The 21,582-nt window shown below is 42.4% G+C and overlaps 1 protein-coding gene across 3 annotated transcripts in view; it reads left to right on the forward strand.

Annotated features, from left to right (window-relative positions):
• Positions 1-15,451: 15,451 nt before the first annotated feature.
• The window catches only part of gab1 (GRB2-associated binding protein 1), a 214,543-nt gene continuing 208,412 nt past the window's right edge, over positions 15,452-21,582 (forward strand). The window contains exons 1-2 of one of the 3 annotated variants that reach the window (XM_060926527.1): positions 15,452-15,809; positions 16,094-16,193. In XM_060926527.1, the coding sequence (XP_060782510.1) occupies positions 16,122-16,193 (72 nt within the window). In that variant the 5' untranslated portion in view covers positions 15,452-15,809; positions 16,094-16,121. Of the gene's footprint in view, positions 15,975-16,093; positions 16,194-21,582 lie in introns of all 3 variants that reach the window. The other 2 variants (XM_060926526.1, XM_060926525.1) reach the window with 2 other exon arrangements.

Genomic DNA, 21,582 nt, shown 5'->3' on the forward strand with positions numbered 1-21,582 from the left:
TGCGCATTTGTCCATGGTAGCACTTTTGGCTCTCTACATATATCTCCAGATTTAATGACACTGGATGTCTGATTTTCTTTTTAATATATGAGATGTTATAGTACGATCAGGAAAACGTCATATCTGTGACAAAAATTATACTTGTCTCATATATAGGCCCCTAAAAATGGAAAAAAGCTTGTCGCGTCTGTATTTTGAATGCTTACAGCAAAAATCTGACAAGGTCTACCAGAAAACAAATTAGATCAGTGATAAGCGCAAGGTCTACCTGATAGATGTACCAAATATGAAGTTGGTGCTGTGAAGAAAACTATTTCATTCAAGCTGTGGAATAGAGAAGGTTTTAAGACATGCGAAAATGCCATTCACAAGGTTACATCACATGCTACATCATCTCATCTCTCATTATCTCTAGCCGCTTTATCCTGTTCTACAGGGTCGCAGGCAAGCTGGAGCCCATCCCAGCTGACTACGGGCGAAAGGCGGGGTACACCCTGGACAAGTCGCCAGGTCATCACAGGGCTGACACATAGACACAGACAACCATTCACACTCACACCTACGGTCAATTTAGAGTCACCAGTTAACCTAACCTGCATGTCTTTGGACTGTGGGGGAAACCGGAGCACCCGGAGGAAACCCACGCGGACACGGGGAGAACATGCAAACTCCGCACAGAAAGGCCCTCGCCGGCCCCGGGGCTCGAACCCAGGACCTTCTTGCTGTGAGGCGACAGCACTAACCACTACACCACCGTGCCGCCATGTTACATCATTATTAATTCAAATTCTCTTGACTATACATATATGTAGTATATTTGTAAATATGATAAATGATTTACAAATCTCACAAAAGTCAATTACACAAATGTAATTCTATTTATGTAGACTTGGCATGTCTATTTGAAGCGTTTGAATAACTGGTCAATTTCTTTCACCACACCAGACAGAGCTACATATTGACTACCAGTTGATGTGATTGGTGCATCTATGACCTTTATGATGTGTATCAGTGGAACCCAACAGATATCTTCTCTTCTGGGCCAACTGGAAGACTTTGCAGGACCATGAGGGTGCATAAATTGTACTTGCACATCCTGTTCCTCCTCCGATATTGCACAGATATTACCAATCCATCGTTGCTGGTCATACAAACATGCAACATATTTTCCTGGGATCATGTCTGACAGGGTGTAACCTTTTAATTAGTACATTAGGCTTTTCTCATTCCCCGGCCTGAGCTACCCTATCATATGGTTAGTGAAAGTGTACACTGAACTTTATTGCTCAAAGTAAACCTCGGAGGAGTTTTATGCCAAAGGAAAGAGCGGAAGAATGAAAAGAATAACTCGACTGCATTTCCGCAGAGAAAATGCAAAGTGTGCTTGTTGAGCTGCAGAACAGCAGCTAGCATGTTAAAATCTAGCATGCTAACAACTAGCATGCTAACAGTTCGCATACTAACATGCTAACATGTTAATGCTAACATGCTAATAGATAATATGCTAATAGCTAGTATTCTAACATGTTAATGATTAACATGCTATTTGTTAAAATTCTAACACTTTAAGGCTAATATGCTGACAGCTAACAGGCTAACGGCTAGTATGTTAACTTTTAGCATGCTAACACACTGAGGGTGGCATGCTAACATGCTCAGGTGAACTAGCTAACAGCAAACATGCAAACTCTGCATGCTACCATGTTAATCCTAACATGTTAACAGTTCTCATGATAACATGCTAATGGTGAACATGTTAACAACTCGCAAGCTAACAGCTAGCATGGTAACACGTGAATGCTTATATGCTAATTGCTATCGTGTGTGCATGTAAGTATTCCTAATAAAGTGGCCATTGAGTTGAAGTTGATTTGCTGTCAAAGTCTCAAATGAGCAGATCCTTGGCAAATGCATCACCACCTATGGGGGAAGGGAGGAATTACTCCGTCAAGCTTCCATTGATTAGCGGCAAAATGGAGAAAAAATGGACGGATGAAAGGCAAGACAAAGACGAGTGCAGGTCAGAACCGATATCATGTGTGTGATGGTGATTTGGCCTGAGGTGCCGTATGAAGTTTGGTGGATGTGTGGTGAAGTGTTACTGAGCAAAACTCCATTCATTTGAATGGGGCCAAAAATCAATGGAAGCCTATGGAGGTAAAAAGAGACGCGTGAAAACCAAGGAAAAGACGAGTGCAGGTCTCGGATGAGGGGATGGATCTGTGCGGGGACTTGGCCTGAGGCATCAAGTGAAGTTTCTTGAAGTTTGGTCACTTGGTTAAAAAAATTGATGGAGAGTGAAAGTTTTTCTCCTGAAACACCATTCATTTTCAATGGGGCCAAAAATCAATGCAAGCCTATGGAGGAAAAAGGGATGAGCAAAAAGAAAGGAAAAATATGAGTGCGGGTCAGAACCGATTGCATGTATGTGTCGGGTGAGTTGGCCTGAAGTATCACATGAGGTTTGGTGCATCTGTGATGGAGCGTGTCCGAGTAGGACGATTCGATTCATGAGCCCTATTCATTCTCTATGGGAAAAAAAACAAAAGAAAAATGACAAAAACAAGAGAACGGGCGCGTTGATCCAAAAGCTGTATACAAGCACACTACACCACTTCGGGTCAGACGTCTCAGAGTTGGAACGGTGTCTCTATCTCGAATGCCCTAGGAGGAGTAGTGGATCCAAAAAACATGTCGGAATAAGGCAGAATAAGTAAACTTAAGAAGAAGAAGAATAGTGTGCTTCACACAGCAGCTGAAGCACACGAATAAGAAACCGTGCAATTACAATGTATTTTGCCTTTTAGAAGGCAAAATACAATGATGTAGCATGTGATGTAACCTTGTGAATGGCATTTTCGCAAGTCTTAAAACCTTCTCTATTCCACAGCTTGAATGAAATAGTTTTCTTCACAGCACCAACTTCATATTTGGTACATCTATCAGTTAGACCTTGCGCTTTTCACTGATCTAATTTGTTTTCTGGTAGACCTTGTCAGAATTTTGCTATAAGCATTCAAAATACAGACGCGACAAGCTTTTTTCCATTTTTAGGGGCCTATATATGAGACAAGTATAATTTTTGTCACGGATATGACATGTTTTCTTGATCGTACTATAACATCTCTCATATATTAAAAAGAAATCAGACATCCGGTGTCATTAAATCTGGAAATATAGAGGGCCAAAAGTGCTACCATGGACAAATGCGCATTCCAGGAAGCCATATTTGGCACGCCATAAATCTGCAAATATGTCACATACAAACCTGTCCTTCTGTGTACAGAGCCTTATTATATCAAAGAATCATGTGTGCAAATTTGGACCATTTCGTGTGAACAGTTCAAAAGTTATTAGCCATCAAACTATGGATGTTTGATTGTAACACTTGTTTTTATGTGAAATATGGGGCCACGCCCCCTTTTTGAAGGATTAATATCTCCAAAACTAGTGGAGACATTGGCCTAAAATTTTGCACAGTAATTATTAGTTACAAGGGCATTAAAATAAAAAATTATGAAGCAAATCTGAGATGGTAAATCGGGAGCCTTCTGGTGATTTGGCACAGAATTACCCCCCCCCCCCCCCCCCCCCAATTCAAAAAAGCAATAAAATCTGGAATAAAAATATTTGATGATAAGAATGCATGTTTTTTATTTTTCAAGCATTATTATTATAGGAGGGGCGGCACGGTGGTGTAGTGGTTAGCGCTGTCGCCTCACAGCAAGAAGGTCCGGGTTCGAGCCCCGGGGCCGGCGAGGGCCTTTCTGTGCGGAGTTTGCATGTTCTCCCCGTGTCCGCGTGGGTTTCCTCCGGGTGCTCCGGTTTCCCCCACAGTCCAAAGACATGCAGGTTAGGTTAACTGGTGACTCTAAATTGACCGTAGGTGTGAATGGTTGTCTGTGTCTATGTGTCAGCCCTGTGATGACCTGGCGACTTGTCCAGGGTGTACCCCGCCTTTTGCCCGTAGTCAGCTGGGATAGGCTCCAGCTTGCCTGCGACCCTGTAGAAGGATAAAGCGGCTAGAGATAATGAGATGAGATTATTATAGGATTTTTCACAAATTGCTCCTGTCATTTCGCCAGTTTTGTTTACATTTGAAGCAGAAATTGTTTTGTCGGATGTTTTGTATAAAGTTTTTATTTATTGAATTTGCAAAAAATACAAATAAAAATGCTCTGTTTCTCAAAATCCAGTGAATGTGGATAGAATAAAAGTTATTCCATTCAATCTCGTCGTACACGGCTTATAGCCGACTCAGTGCTATGCGCTGCGTCGGCTATCAGCTCATGTACGACTCTATTTCATGGAATAACTCTTAAATATACACCCACCGGCCACTTTAATAGGAACTTGTTCTTGATTCTAAGATTCCTGTTCTTGGCTGCAGGAGTGGAACCCAATGTGGTCTTCTACTGTTGCATGCTGAGATGCTTTTCTGTTCACCACGGTTGTAAAGAGTTGCTCTAAATTACTATATCCTTCCTGGCAAAAAGCTCGAACCAATCTGGCCATTTCCCACTGAGCTCTCTTATCAACAAAGCGTTTGTTTCCACCCACGGAACTGTCGCCCACTCAACTCAATGGGGTTTTTTTTTGTTTGTTTTTCGCACCATTCTATCTGTGTAAACTCGAGAGACTGTTGTGTGTGAAAACCCCAGGAGATAAGCAGGTTCTGAAAAACTCAAACCAGTCCATCTGGATCAAACCAACACCCATGTTACAGTGAAAGTAAGTCACACTTTGAGATCAGTTTTTCCCATTCTGATGTTTGACGTGAACATTAAGCTCACTGAAGCTCTTGATTTGTATCTGCATGATTTGTTTTTTTTTTGTTTGATGCATTGTGCTGCTGTCAAGGGATTGGCTGATTAGAGAACTGCATAAAACAGCAGGTGGATGTATGGGTGTTCCGAATAAAGTGACCGGTGAGTGGGTGTACCGCAATTTTTTTTCCCAACAATTAAAAACCACAACAAGCAAATAAATGCATCAATCCAACAACTAAAAGTCTATCATCCATGCCAAACAGATGATGGGTGGACAATGTGCTGACTGAACAAATCATACATGCAAAGACATCGTCCTGAGGCGGTTTAGAGCACATTGTGTTTCAAAAAGTCCTGAGTAAGCAGTGAGGAAACTTTGTGAGCAGGTTTAATTGGAGAAGGCGTTTTCCAGTACAACAGCATTCCGTGCATTCCGGTTTCACATGGGCACAAATCCCTGCATGCATCACTGGCTCCAGCACATTCAACCGCTGCTCCTCGCTTCTCGGCAAAGACGAACACAGTAGGCATTGTGTCCTGCAGGGAAAGTAACAGAACTGCACAATATGTTTGACATGATTGTATTCGTGTGTCATGTCCTAAAGTATCTGTGTTACATTGTTCATGATTGCCCTGCATTATTTCAAACTAAGGTGGAGGTGGGTGAGGATACTCACAGTGCATAGCCAACATTTTGGGATTTGTTCGACGATTAGCTCATTATCATGCTGTCCTAAAGGCTAATATCATAATTCGATGAAAATAATTAAGTTATTCCACAAAATCGAGTCGTACATGAGCTGATAACTGATGAGGTGCGTAGCACCGAGTTGGCTCTAAGTCATGTACGATGAGATTGAGTGGAATAACACTTTTATTCTTTCTACGTTCACTGGATTTTGAGAAACGGAACATTTTTAATTTTATTTTTTGCAAATTCAATGAATAACTTTTTACACAAACGTCCAACCAAATAATTTCCTAAGAATGCAAACAAATCAGCGAAATGATTAGCAATTTCTGAAAAATGCTCGAATAATAATTCTTGAAAAATTTAAAAAGATATATTCTTACCATTAAACACTGTGATTTCATATTTTGTTGTGCGCGGCGGCACAGTCATGTAGTGGTTAGCGCTGTCGCCTCAGAGCAAGAAGGTCCGGGTTCGAGCTCCGTGGCCGGCGAGGGCCTTTCTGTGCGGAGTTTGCATGTTCTCCCCGTGTCCGCGTGGGTTTCCTCCGGGTGCTCCGGTTTCCCCCACAGTCCAAAGACATGCAGGTTAGGTTAACTGGTGACTCTAAATTGACCGTAGGTGTGAATGGTTGTCTGTGTCTATGTGTCAGCCCTGTGATGACCTGGCGACTTGTCCAGGGTGTACCCCGCCTTTCGCCCGTAGTCAGCTGGGATAGGCTCCAGCTTGCCTGCGACCCTGTAGAACAGGATAAAGCGGCTAGAGATGATGAGATGAGATGAGATTTTGCTGTGCTTTTTTTTTTTTGCTGTCTTTTTTGGGGTTTGTTTGCGAGTAGTGGCGGCATGGTGGCATAGTGGTTAGCGCTGTCACCTCACAGCAAGAAGGTCTGGGTTCGAGCTCCGTGGCCGGCGAGGGCCTTTCTGTGCAGAGTTTGCATGTTCTCCCCGTGTCCGCATGGGTTTCCTCCGGGTGCTCCGGTTTCCCCCACAGTCCAAAGACATGCAGGTTAGGTTAACTGGTGACTCTAAATTGACCGTAGGTGTGAATGTGAGTGTGAATGGTTGTCTGTGTCTATGTGTCAGCCCTGTGATGACCTGGCGACTTGTCCAGGGTGTACCCCGCCTTTCGCCCCTAGTCAGCTGGGATAGGCTCCAGCTTGCCCGCAACCCTGTAGGACAGGATAAGCGGCTACAGATAATGGATGGATGGTATACAAGTTGATATCTTAGTCGCAGAGTAGCCAATCAGAGCATGCGATTGTTCATATCTAGTGAATGTGTATAGAATCATCAGCTTTGTCTTGTGTAAATAGAAACAGGCACAGTATCAGAGTAGATTCTTGAAATACTTCTGATAGAAGGGAGATTTTTTTTGTGTGTGTGTGTGTTTGTTTGGATTTTATTTACATCAGTTCATTTCTTGTGATCCGTATATCGAGATCATTGATATTTGAATTGATGTATATATTTTAAAGGTTCTTCAATAAATAGCCTGTACAGGATGTCATTAAAATTATATTAAATAAAAAAAAAACCACACACATGCTTTTTCTCCTTTTTTTTTTGGCAACACAGTTCAGTTGGGTTTACAGTTTGTACTGAAACAAATGGCAACATGAATTTGGGACAACGAATTTACTGATATACACTCTCTAGCCACTTTATTAGGAACACCCCATGTCCACCTGCTGCTGTTTTATGCAGTTCTCTCGTCAATCAATCCCTTGACAGCAGCACAGTGCATCAAATCATGCAGATACAAATCAAGAGCTTCAGTGAGCTTAATGTTCACTTCAAACATCAGAATGGGAAAAATCGTGATCTCAAAGTGTGACTTTCTTTCACTGTGGCATGGGTGTTGGTTTGAGCCAGATGGGCTGGTTTGAGTATTTCAGAAACTGCTGATCTCCTGGGGTTTTCACACACAACAGTCTCTAGAGTTTACACAGACAGAATGGTGCGAAAAAAAAAAAACATTGAGTTGAGTGAGCGACAGTTCTGTGTGTGGAAACAAATGCCTTGTTGATAAGAGAGCTCAGAGGAAAATAGATAGATTGGTTCAAGCTTTTTTTTGCCAGGAAGGATACAGTAATTTATAGCAACTCTTTACAACCGTGGTGAGCAGAAAAGCATCTCTGCATGCAACAGTAGAACACCACATTGGGTTCCACTCCTGCAGCCAAGAACAGGAACCTTAGAATCAAGAACAAGTTATTCATAAAGGAGAGGGAGGGAGAGAGAGAGTGTATATGGGGCGGCACGATGGTGTAGTGGTTAGCGCTGTCGCCTCACAGCAAGAAGGTCCGGGTTCGAGCCCCGTGGCCGACGAGGGCCTTTCTGCGTGGGTTTGCTCCGGTTTCCCCCAAAGGCATGCAGGTTAGGTTAACTGGTGACTCTAAATTGACCGTAGGTGTGAATGTGAGTGTGAATGGTTGTCTGTGTCTATGTGTCAGCCCTGTGATGACCTGGCGACTTGTCCAGGGTGTACCCCGCCTTTCGCCCGTAGTCAGCTGGGATAGGCTCCAGCTTGCCTGTGACCCTGTAGGACAGGATAAAGCGGCTAGAGATAATGAGATGAGATATATATGTGTGTGTGTATATAATTTCCAAAATGTTGAAAAGACAAAGTTTAATATAACATCTGTTTAACTTATAACGTGAAAGTAAGGTTAATAATATAACTTAAATTACACATTTTTCAGTTTTACTCAAATTAGGGTGGTGCAAAAATGAGTACACCCCACAAAAAAACTACTACATCTAGTACTTTGTATGGCCTCCATGATTTTTTAATGACAACACCAAGTCTTCTAGGCATGGAATGAACAAGTTGGTGACATTTTGCAACATCAATCTTTTTCCATTCTTCAACAATGACCTCTTTTAGTGGCTGGATGGAGAGTGATGCTCAACTTGTCTCTTCAGAATTCCCCATAGGTGTTCGATTGGGTTCAGATCAGGAGACATACTTGGCCACTGAATCACTTTCACCCTGTTCTTCTTCAGAAATCCAACAGTGGCCTTAGATGTGTCTTTAGTTATATTGGAAAAGTGCATGATGACCAAGGGCACGGAGTGATGGTAGCATCTTCTCTTTCAGTATAGAGCAATACATCTGTGAATTCATGATGCCATCAATGAAATGCAGCTCCCCGACACCAGCAGCACTCATGCAGCCCCACATAAGGACACTGCCACCACCATGTTTCACTGTAGGCACCATGCATTTTTCTTTGTATTCCTCACCTTTGCGACGCCATACAGTTTTGAAGCCATCAGTTCCAAAAACATTTATCTTGGTCTCATCACTCCAGAGTATAGAGTCCCAGTAGTCTTCATCTTTGTCAGCATGGGCCCTGGCAAACTCTAGGTGGGCTTTTTTGTGCCTGGGCTTTAGGAGAGGCTTCTTTCGTGGACGGTATCCATGCATGCCATTCCTTTGCAGCGTACGCTGTATTGTGTCACAGGAAATAGTCACCCCAGTTTGGCTTTCTACTTCTTTAGATAACTGCAGTGAACTTGCATGCCGATTTTCTTCAACCCTTCTCATCAGAAGATGCTCCTGTCGAGGTGTTAACTTCCGTGGACGACCTGGACGTCTCTGTGAGATGGTTGCAGTTCCATCTTTCATAAATTTTTGTACTACTTTTGCGACAGTATTCTGACTGATAAGTAAAGCTTTGCTGATCTTCTTGTAGCCTTCACCTTTGTGGTGTAAAGAAATTATTTTCTTTGGGGAATTCTGAAGAGACAAGTTGAGCATCACTCTCCATCCAGCATCCAGTCACTAAAAGAGGTCATTGTAGTAGAATGGAAAAAGATTGATGTTGCAAAATGTCACCAACTTGTTCATTCCATGCCTAGAAGACTTGGTGCTGTCATTAAAAATCATGGAGGCCATACAAAGTACTAGATGTAGTAGTTTTTTTGTGGGGTGTACTCATTTTTGCACCACCCTAATTTGAGTAAAACTGAAAAATGTGTAATTTAAGTTATATTATTAACCTTACTTTCACGTTATAAGTTAAACAGATGTTATATTAAACTTTGTCTTGTCAACATTTTGGAAATTGTTTGTGTTCATTGAGATATTGTTTAAAATGTTACTTTTCAAAGGGGGTGTACTCATACTCATGATGCGGAGCTCAGATATCAATGCGCTGCCGAAGCGCGCAGAAGGTGTTAGTACGCCTGTCATTATAGTGCGGACTTTCCATAGCATAGAAAATCGCTACGTTTCAATTTGTGTAACTGAACTTGTTTCATATCACTGGTCATATAAACCTATGTAAACAGGAAAAACGCGGAAGAGTTTGGTCGCATCTAACTACAGCCCCAAAAAATACCATTGGCCATGCTGAGCCTAGCTACATTGCTAACAGGAGTGACAGTGCGTCTGACTGCGTCTGACTGACGGGGAGGTCGCGCAAAGCTCGGAGAGGTACGGAGCAGCTCGTCTCAATTCAGATAAGAGCATATTTCATTATGGAAGTACGGTGGACTGTTCCTTTAACTTTACTGAACAATATACACACTTCAGATTCATGAACATGAACACTATTTACACACAAATTCTGCCCTCCGCTCCTTTTCCAGAAAATGGTCTGTGACCCTGTCATACCAGCTGGTTGTGCTTTCCAGAGACTTCACCAATTTCTGTTAGCAGCTAGCACTGCAGATCCCAATAAGGCTCAAGCTAGCCTCCAACCAAATTGAACTACAAATGAAATAAACAAGTGAATTCACGAATGTTCAAACTGATAGAATCGATGAAAGTTAACAGAGCACAACGAGTAATATTTACATTTATTTACAGAGTAATGTACAGAGACATCAATGAGAAGAAACGTTTATATGAAAAGAAGTTCGGACAGCACTTTGGCACACGACTACACTTTCTTGACATCCACTAGGGACTGACTGATCATACTTCTGTGTTCCTCGCCGAAGTACTGCCCTCCTCATGTCTTTCAAACACTACCTCCAATAATCCTTCATCAGCCCGGCTTCTTGTCCCTCCCACTGTCTCGTTTAGTCCCAGAGAAGCCCGGCTTCCCTGGAAGTGATGATTTTGTTGATTTTAACCAATAACAACTAGCCAAAATTGGCTGTTCAGAGCCGTCTCATAGACTGCAACGGATACCCGGCTGCCAGTCAGTGTTGCCAGATATTGCTGACGTTTTCCATTCCAAAATATGTTCAAAACCCGCCAAAATGCACTTAAAACCGCCCAATCTGGCAACACTGCTGCCAGTCCATAGAGCCCATTGAAATAAGAAAGGTTACAGCCTGGCAGCAAAGGTGATTCTCGTAGCGAACTGCAAGTTCGTCAGACATCACTCAAATAAGTTACAGGATAGTTATGAACATAAATACAATCTTGGGCATATATTATGTTATGCAAGTTATTGTTTTAATGAGAATTCAACATCGTAGACGCCGCAGTTTGGGGAGAATTTTAGGGGAAGCTCGGCTTCCCTTGTTGTCTCTGAGAAATCGCCCCTGATATATATATGTGTGTGTGTGTATATATATATATATATATATATATATATATATATATATATATATATATATAATGTATATATAAAAATGTGGGATTTTGTAGCTTTTATTTTTGGGACATCTTCATTGAAATGGATGCACATTATCTGAGGCTTGTTTTAATGAGTTATTTTTCTCTAAAGACAAGCAAACAATACCACCATCATGACTACTACTACTAAAATGACAACTAATCATCATCATCATTGGGAAGCATGGTGTCCGGGATTTGATCCTGCACTCAGGCTACTGCCTGTGTGGAGTTTCCTCAGGGTTCTCTGGTTTTCTCCCACCATCCAAAAACATGCAGGTAGGCAGATTGTCAACAATCTGCATCATGTGAACAAGAGTCCACATGATGCAGTAGCATGTCCGAGACTGGAACTCAGATTTTAGTGAAATTCAATATAAAGCATCTACAGACCATACTTAATAAATCTGACATGAAGGAACCTTGATATATCAGTCCATTTTATTTATTTCCTCAGATAAAATTGTCATGAGGCAATGAACATCAACAGTAAATTTTGCTTGCTACAGCGTGAGACTTGCATGCCATAATTGTAAACAAACCCCATCACAAACCAGAAGGTGTTTGCGAAGATTGAACCCCACTTCTGCCAGGGTGCATCTTGCATCAAACTTTGACTCTGACTTCTCAAAGGTCTGACGAAGGGACTTGCTTTTATCATTACAGATTATCATAAAGAATACAACGACTTCAGTTCCTCAATTCAACCATCAATATGCAAGGTCTCCATTTGCTTGGACATTATGTAACATAATTTTTTAAAAATATTTGTATATGTAAATACTTAATTTATCTAGAAGTTTTCTCTATTTTCTATTCATCCTGTAATGATGCTGCTGGAATTTTTAATTTCCCTGAGGGAACCCCGGCGGCACGGTGGTGTAGTGGTTAGCGCTGTCGCCTCACAGCAAGAAGGTCCTGGGTTCGAGCCCCGTGGCCAGCGAGGGCCTTTCTGTGCGGAGTTTGCATGTTCTCCCCGTGTCTGCGTGGGTTTCCTCCGGGTGCTCCGGTTTCCCCCACAGTCCAAAGACATGCAGGTTAGGTTAACTGGTGACTCTAAATTGACCGTAGGTGTGAATCGTTGTCTGTGTCTATGTGTCACCCCTGTGATGACCTGGCGACTTGTCCAGGGTGTACCCCGCCTTTCGCCCGTAGTCAGCTGGGATAGGCTCCAGCTTGCCTGCGACCCTGTAGAAGGATAAAGCGGCTAGAGATAATGAGATGAGATGAGGGAACCCTCCCAAAGGGATCAATAAAGTTCTATCTAATCTAATCATTTAGCAGATGCTCTTATCCAGAGCAGTTGGGGGTTAGGTGCCATGCTCAAGGGCTCTTTAGCCATTCCTGCTAGTCCAGGGAGTCAAACTGGTGACCTTTTGGTCCCAAAGCTGCTTCTCTAACCATTAGGCCATGGTTTCCCAATGGCTTGGATCTTGAGCATTGCTACTCATGGCTTATTATTGACTATGCCAACTTCGTTGGAGGAGGTTATGTTTTCATCTCTGTTTGTTTGTTTGTTTGCTCCCAATATAACTCAAAAAGTAGTGAACAGATTTTGATGAAGTTTGGAGGAAAGGTGGGCTGTGGACCAAAGAACAACTGATTAGATTTTGATCCAAATCCAGATATGTGGCTTGGCAGAGGTATCCACTCTACTGAGTGCCCTTCTAGTTGTTATTATTATTATTATTATTATTATTATTATTATTTCTATATTTCATTAGTTTCCTGCTCTATTCACTCTTGAATCCGAGTCCATCCCTTGGACTTGGGGCTATCATGAGGGTGTGATGGATTTATTTGATCAATAAGGTTCTTCTTCATCTGTGAGCACTTCCAAGGACGATGATTATCTGCACTTCTTGTATCTTGATGTGACCAGAGATTTTATTGGTGTATTTCTCCATCCCTTTTTTGACCAGACCGAGAGCTTCCATAACCACTGGTATGATTGTGGTCTTCATACCCCACATTCTTTCAATTTCTATTTCCAGATCTTTTATATTTGGAGAGCTTTCCTGTTGTTTTAGGGAGGTGTTTCTTTCAGAGAGGATGGACATGTCAATAAGCATGCAAATTCTCTACTTTTTGTCCTTCACAACTATATCTGGTCTATTGGCCTTAATTTCTTTATCAGTTTGGATTGGCTTTTCCCAGAGTATCGTAGCTTCTTCATTTTCTGTTACAGGTGATGGATCATGTTAATCATATTTGTCATTGGTTTCTATGTTGTAGTACCTGCAGATTGCCCAATGCCTGTAGGCAGCTACTTTGTTGTAGCTTTGTCGGTATTTTGTCTCGGCCAGTTCTGAGCAGCCAGAGATGAGGTGGTTTATTGTCTCTTGTTGTATATCCTGTACATCAGGTTGGTGTCATCTTTCAGTATCTTATTGAGGTAATAATTGGTCATAATACACTGGTCGTCTTCTTATTGTCAGTCGTAGCGGTAATACCAATAGTGTTTAAATATTGACTTAAATTCTTTGAAACATTATATGTAGTTAAGATATTACATACAACACACTAGGGGAAGATGCTCCTTTGTATGCCATGGTCAAACATTGTGTCAGAAAATTCAACTGGGGTCATCACTATCAGCCTGAGACCAAACAGCAGTTGAAGCAGTGGAAGCACCCTTCTTCTTCCACCCCAAAGGCAGCCAAGGTCACGGTCTTGGCCGGAAAGTTCATGGCGTCTGTTTTCTGGGATGTATCAGGTGTGTCGCTGGTGGATTATCTCCAAAAGGGCCACACCGTCACTGGACAATACGATGCTGACCTGTTGACACATTTGTGCGAGAACATCAAGATGATGATGCCAGGAATGCTGGCCAGAGGGGTCTTGTTCCATCAAGACAATGCTCTGGCTCACACCTCACTGGTGGCAATGGCAAAAATCCGTGATTGCGGCTTCGAATTCGTCCCTCACCCGCCATACTCACCAGACCTCACACCCTTTGACTTCCACCTGTTCCCGAGCCTGAAAAAGGATCTGATAGGACATTGCTATGCCACCGATGAGGAGGTCATGGAGGCTGTGGTGGATGCCTACCTCAGGGCCTAAGGACTTCTACTCCAGCAGGATCCAGGCACACCACCACTGGTGGAAGAGGTGTGTTGACTTGAAGGGAGTTATTTTTCAACATAATGGCATTAAAAGTGTATTCAAGTGCGTCAGTTTTTGCCATCGCCACCATTGAGGTGTGGGCTGGAGCATTGCTTTGATGGAACAAGACACCTTTGGCCAGCATTCCTGGCCTCTTCTTCTTGCTGGTCTCGCACAAGTGTGTCAGCAGGTCGGCGTCAAATTGTCCAGTGACAGTGTGGCCCTTTTGGAGATAATCCACCAGCAACACACCGGATACATCACAGAAAACAGATGCCATGACCATTCCGGCTGAGACTGTGACCTTGGCCTTCTTTTGGGGTGGGAAAAGAAGGGTGCTTCCACTGCTTCGACTGCTATTTGTTCACAGGCTGATAACGATGAACCCAGGACTCGTCCATGGTAACGACTTGAGCGAGGAAATTTTCCGGATCAGTTTCAAAGAGTTCCAAATTCTTGGTGGACAGGGTGCACCGTGTGCACTTCTGTTCTTGGGTCAGGCGACATGGAACCCAGCGAACGCACACCTTCGACAAGCCAATTCAGAATGTCGTCGGCTCGCTCCTGAAACGTGCTCAAACCGTCTGCTATTAGATGAGATGACTCGTCGATCCTCTATAACCATCCCAAGGTCAAGGTTCTCTGGTGTGGTCACGTTGAATCGTCATCGAGGCTGTCCCTGCTCCGCTTGAATCCTCTGACCAAACGTTTGACCATGAAGGCGCATCTTCCCCTTGTGCGTTCACCATATCCTCATGGATCTCAGACGGAGTCGTGCCTTTCAACACACGGATCGGTATTCGAGTTCTACATTTTCATGAAGTGACCGGGTGCAAAAATGAAACGGAAAGGAACTTGGAAATGATATTATACTGGCAGTCATTTCCTGGAGGCTTGAAACTTAGTCACCCCTCATATGCATGTGTGTAAAAATCTATACACGAAACCTCTCTCTATCTGACTGTAGGTGCTTTCTTGTAGATCTTTGCTGCCTTCAGTGGGCTGATAAAAACAATCAGGATTTAATAGTAGGGATGCCCATCTAAGTGCATTCTGGGAATTGTAGTCTTTAATCCTGAGCTTGGCTGTCAAGAAGTTCAGGAATGCACCAGACTCTGGTTTCATATCCCAGTTTGAATGAAAATGATGTGGGGTGCTTTTGGTTCAAAGTGGGCGGGATTTGTTGACCGGGATCTTCAACAGGATTGGACAGACAAACTCAATCCGTCAGGGCGGCACCTGTTGACTCGATTTCCCAGAATCCTTTTCGCCTTGGGCTTTTTTTTTTCTTGCTCGGCGTCTCCCTGTCCTCCTCCACCACAGGGTAGGCAGAAGGAGGGAGGTTGAGTTTTTGAGGGAAAAGTCTCGTCGTTTGCGCGTCGTCAGTCACTGAGAGAAACTGGAGGAAAGCAAAGTGGGACAATTCGTCGGAAAAGAGCGTCGTGGAGCTCGGAAAGCTCCGGAGGGAAAAGAAAAGACAAGACAAGACACCATGTGGGGAAAAATGCGTTGGAGATATTTGGTTTTGGTTTAAAACAAGCAAACAAACAAACACCACGAACGAGTGTGTTTGCGTCGAAGAACTTGGCGTGTGACAAGTCCAAAGCCTGGGAAAGGAAGGACGACTCTGAGGAGAAAAACCACACCGGATTATATCCACTTTTCAAGTGTGTAAACTTCAACCAAGCTCCAGTATACACGGATAACATTCATTTATGTTTGTTTAGACGCTTTGTGGCTGCATTTTGACTGAAATAAGGGTCCCCCCCCCTCGTTTTGAGAGAAAGAAAAGGATTTCTAGGCTGAGTTTGGTGGAGAGAGAGAGAGAGAGTGTGAGGCTCCCTTTCATGTCGCTTCAGTGTAACATTTACCTCCTCATGTTAATGCCAGTGTTACAGTGTTGCAGTGCTGAGCGCGTCCTTACAGACGGCTTTCTGTTTATTTCCTCCAGAGAAAAGGAGCAGAAAGGCGGCTGGAAGATGAGTGGAGGGGATGTGGTGTGCTCGGGCTGGCTCAGAAAGTCTCCACCGGAAAAAAAGTTGCGCCGTTATGTAAGTACAAGGGAGGAAAAGGAAAAAAAAAAATCTCAGTTTTAATCAAATGCGTTTGGGTTTCTGGATACAAACCGCACAAATGCAAATGGCTGCTTTCTAATAATAATAATAATAGCAGCAGCAACAACAAGACTGTGTTTCGAGAAAATTCTGCTCAAATCCGACATAGCTGTGACATTCATTACCTCAAACCTGCCTTGGGTGTGTTTAGTCTTGTTTACTTGTCAACAGAAGTGCTGTGCTATTTTGAGACAACTTTGGGACATTTCTGTTTTTGTCTGTCTGTCTTTTCCACCCAAACACATCATTAGTGTTAGACTTGCATTCTTCAGTGTTGGTGTTGCACCCTGAAAAAAACCCCCCAAAAACCTACCTTCAGCTTTATTTGTGGGATGGGCTACCAAAAAAAAAACCCCCAAACAAAACCAACCCAAGTTTTTTATATCCTATCTATTTAATCTGTCTGTCTGTCTGTTTGTTTATTTTTGGGAAGCTAATTTGAGGGCGGCAGGGTGGTGTAGTGGTTAGCGCTGTCGCCTCACAGCAAGAAGGTCCGGGTTCGAGCCCCGTGGCCGGCGAGGGCCTTTCTGTTTGGAGTTTGCATGGTGTCTGCGTGGGTTTCCTCCGGGTGCTCCGGTTTCCCCGACAGTCCAAAGACATGCAGGTTAGGTTAACTGGTGACTCTAAATTGACCGTGAGTGTGAATGGTTGTCTGTGTCAGCCCTGTGATGACCTGGCGACTTGTCCAGGGTGTACCCCGCCTTTCGCCCGTAGTCAGCTGGGATAGGCTCCAGCTTGCCTGCGACCCTGTAGAACAGGATAAAGCGGCTTGAGATGAGAAGCTGATTTGAGCCAGACTTTATCCCATGTCATGTGATGAACAGCTAAAATCCAGATTCGTATATCAGTAATATCACTTGCAAAATATCTGCACACTCATACTGTCATTGTGCTCACTGTATACTTATATTTATTTAAATTTACTATTCATCTTTGCACTATGCACCATATTGCACCAAAAGGGAAATCCTTTTCTGTGATGAACAGCTAAAATCCAGATTCATGTATCAGTAATATCACTTGTAAAATATCTGAACACTTATACCGTCATTCTGTGCACACTGTATACTTTATATTTATTTAACTATTCCATACTTGACTTAGCTGGATTGATTTGCACTATGCACCTATTTTTGTTGTTTGTTTGTTTTGTGTATACACTTTTTTTTTTTTTTTTTCCTCTGTTTTGTACTATGAGAGCTAAGTGAACCGGAGTCAGATTCCTCGTGCGTGTCCACATACCTGGCAATTAAAGTGTTTCTGATTTTATTTATTTATTTTTGGGAAGCTAATTTGAGCCAGACTTTATCCCATGTCATGTACTTCATTTTTATTCATTCATTTTATTTATTTCCTCCCACTACTTTGTTTGTGGTTAGCACGGTCACCTTAGAGCAAGAAGGTTTTGGGTTCGGGGCCCTTTCTGTGTGGAGTTTGCATGTACTGTGTGGGTTTGCGCCGGTTTCCCTCTCAGTCCAAAGACATGCGGTTAGGTTAATATGGGACGGCCTTGAGCGAGGCACCTAAAGCCCAACTGCTCCCTGGGCGCTGTGAGCATGGCTGCCCACTGCTGTGTGTGTGTGTGTGTGTGTGTGTGTGTGTGTGTGTTCACTGCTTCAGATGGATTAACTGCAGAGAGGAATTTCACAAGTATGTGATGAATAAAGTTGTTCTTTCTTTTTTCTTATTTACCCCCCTCCCCTTTTTTTTTTGGTGCCACTTGATGTACTTGGACCACAATGGAGATAAGTGTTTCCACTTTATTGTGCTATCCATGTATTTTAATGTGCACTATACTTGTATTTTGTACATTTGTTTACAAAATAAACTCATCCTAATCATCACGCTTCTGAGCCCAGATCCTCAAACCTGCTGCACTTGCACTACGTTCAGACTGCAACCTGAAACGACCCATATCCGATTTGTTGTGAAATCCGATTTTTTTGTTAGGCCGTTCACGTTGCCAATTATGAGACTTGTATGCGATCTCCAATATGAACGGAAAACGACCCAAAAGTGTCCCGTATGCGCAAATTGACACGTAATAAGCACATCTACGTAATACGTAAAACAAAAAAAAAGCGCACTCAAGTTTGCAAGTAAAGCATGGAGATGAGGCGAGACCTGGCGATGTGGTTTTTGTGGCGGCGGCGGAACTCGCACAATAATCTGATTAATGTGGGCAGCAGACTAATGAGACCGAAGGTGTCAAATTACTGGAAATTTCCAGAACAATCTTATCTTGTAATCCAGGATGATTTAACATCCAGGTCCCTACCAAATCCACCATTAGCTTGATCAATTCTATAAAAGTCTATTTAAATTCTGAAAACTGTACAAACGTTGCTGTTTTCCACCAAAGAGGCGGGATTAGCCAACGCAGAATAGTGACGTTTGTCTCGTTGATGACGTGTAGGTCGCATGAATGCGACCTGTCCGGTCAGACTGCAGTCGCATGTGAAAATAACGGATATGCATCGGAATTAGGACCACATATCCAAGCAGCCTGGGTCGCATGTGAAAAAAATCGGATCTGTGTCGTTCAGATTGTCAATAACAAATCGGATACAGGTCGCATATGGGCAAAAAAATCGGATATGGGTAGTTTCAGGGTGCAGTCTGAACGTAGTCTAAATTCCTCGTCCTCAACAAAACTCGCAACTGTGATTCTGTAACGCAAGCAGAATGCGTACAAATCATCAAAGAGCTCCGTTTAGACCTTTTTTTTAAATTTACTCTTTTATTAAAGGAGAGCTGAAGTCATTTTTAAACTTGCTTTATTTCTTAACGTGTTATTCAATGACGTTTTAGTAACCTTGTATCGTGACTCGTATTTGCAATTAAATTTCATACTTCTCGGCCTGTTCGGTTTTTAGCCATGTTGAATTTAGTTTGTTTGGGCCACGGCAGGCGTCGCTTATCCGTGCGATCTTCACGAGGCTCGTACGAGACTTCGAAACGTGAAGAAGCGTCAGCCAGGTGTCAGTGCTGACCTTTTTGAAAACTGTTTTCCAAACAAAATATTGCACAAAAACGAGTTTAAATGCTGTCTACTTTTTTTCAAACTTTATTGATTGGTATCAGAACTAACAGAACTTCCGGCTTGATTTACATCAGCATTCGAAAGAGGGCGCACACGTCTTTTGACAAAGTTGGCAGATGTCGGTCGCTTTGATTTCCGCTGTACGCTTTACTTCCGTCCTACGATGTCTCGCACAGGTCTCGACGAATCTCGTTTACAGCCGTTGCTTTGACATATGGACTGGTATATTGGAGCATATTTCAAACACTCATAACTTGCTATAGCAGTGACAAAATAGCGATCAAAAATGCATTCCGATATTTAATAAGAGAGAAATAGAATTTTGATGATAAAATTTGCCTTCAGTTCTCCTTGAAGCTGATTTAGATCAGACTTATTCTGTGGATCCTAAAGTGCTGAGCTCGAATCAAATCCTCCAACCTGATGTTGAACCAGCACATTTTTCTTTCTTATTCATCCTCAACTCCAGCAAAAAAAACCCCACCCTGACCCATCATTGTGATTCTCTGAGGCAAGCAGAATGCATACAGATGGGCAGAGAAATCTGTATTTGGGCTAATTTATTGAATTATTATAATAAATATGCAAATTTATTTCCAAGTGCTCGGCTCAGGTGAGATTAGGTTAAATCTCGAGCCCTCGTATTGAACCGGCACTTTTTCTCCCTCACTTATTCGTCCTCGACCTCCTAAAAAAAAAAACCCTTGTAATTATGATTCTTTTACACAAGCAGAATGCATACAAATCAGCAGAAATATCTCCATTTAGGCTTTTCTTTTTTTAAAAGCTGATTTAGGTCAGACGTATCCCGTGGATCCCAGAGTGCTGAATTCAAATCCTGAAACCCGATGCACGTTTTACTTTTATTCATCCTCGTCCTCAACAATACTCGCAACTGCGATTCTCTTATGCAAGCGGAATCTGTACAAATCAGCAAAAGCATCTCATTGGCGCAAATGTCTTGAAATTATGCTAAATATGCCAGTTTATTTCCAAGTGCTCAGCTCAGATGATTAAATCGTGAACCCTGGTGTTGAACCAGTCCTTTTTGTACCTCACTTATTCATCAACCTCAACAAAACTCACAGTTGTGATTCTCTTATGCAAGCAGAGTGCGTACAAATTGGCAGGAATATCTATATTCGGGCAAATTTATCATATGATGATGATTATAATTTTTATTTCCAAGTGCTTGGATTAGATTAAATCTCCCTGGTGTTGAAATATCGAAGAAATATCTATACTGGGGCCAATTTATTGAAATATGATAAATATACAAATTGATTTTCAAGTGCTCAGATTATAGTTTAGATGAGATTAAATCTTGAACTCTGGTGTTGAGCCAGCACGTTTTCTCCCTCGCTTATTCATCCTCAAACTCAACAAAACTCTCAGTTGTGATTCTCTTATGCAAGCAGAATATGTACAAATCGGCAGAAATATCACCATTTAGGCTTTTTTAGTGATTTTATTTATTTTTTAAAAGCTGATTCAGATCAGACTTATCCCATGAATCCCAAAGTGCTGAGCTCAAATCAAATCCTCCATGTTGAACCAGCACATATTTTTCTTTCTGAATCATCTTCAATTAAAAAAACAAAACAACCCCTCATCGTTGTGATTCTCCTATGCAAGCAGAACGCATACGGATGAGTAGAAATATCAATATTAAGGACTAAATGCTGCTTTATTTATTTCTTTATTTATTTATTTCGACGCTAATGTATCCCAAAGCTGGAGCTTTTATCCCCAAAGTGCTCAAGTCAGATCTTCTCTTTTTCCATCCTCAACCACAACAAGACTCACAAATGTGATGCAACATGAGCATCAGCAGAAATGGGGGGGAACTGCAACGTCAGCGCTCTTCATGCCTAAATAATTGTGAAAACCCTTTTGCAGGAAGTGCCTAAGCTGTGGCCGAGCTTCTTCAGAGAATCACGAATCGTTCATATCACGTTATGAGCAATTTGCTTCATCTGATGTTCATCACCTCCTTCTTTTCTCCCCCCCCAATGCACCTTCTTGAACATGTAATGAAATCAATCCTCACTGACGTTGATATCAAAGATGCTGGTCGACAAGCTCAAGCTTTCTTACCAGATTCCTTTCGTTTTGTCTGCGTTAACTGCTCGAGTCTTCTGCTTTGTTGAGAACTGTACTGGTGTCCTGGAATAAAGAAGTATTTAGTTGCCTTTTTAGTCATTGTTGAGGAGGAATAGTTTCCGTAGTAGTAATAACGTGCCTGTCTTTGGGTTGAAGAGAGCGTGAGAAGTGTAATATTAG

This window comes from Neoarius graeffei, chromosome 7 (genome assembly GCF_027579695.1).
Source record: "Neoarius graeffei isolate fNeoGra1 chromosome 7, fNeoGra1.pri, whole genome shotgun sequence".
Classification (NCBI taxonomy): domain Eukaryota; kingdom Metazoa; phylum Chordata; class Actinopteri; order Siluriformes; family Ariidae; genus Neoarius; species Neoarius graeffei.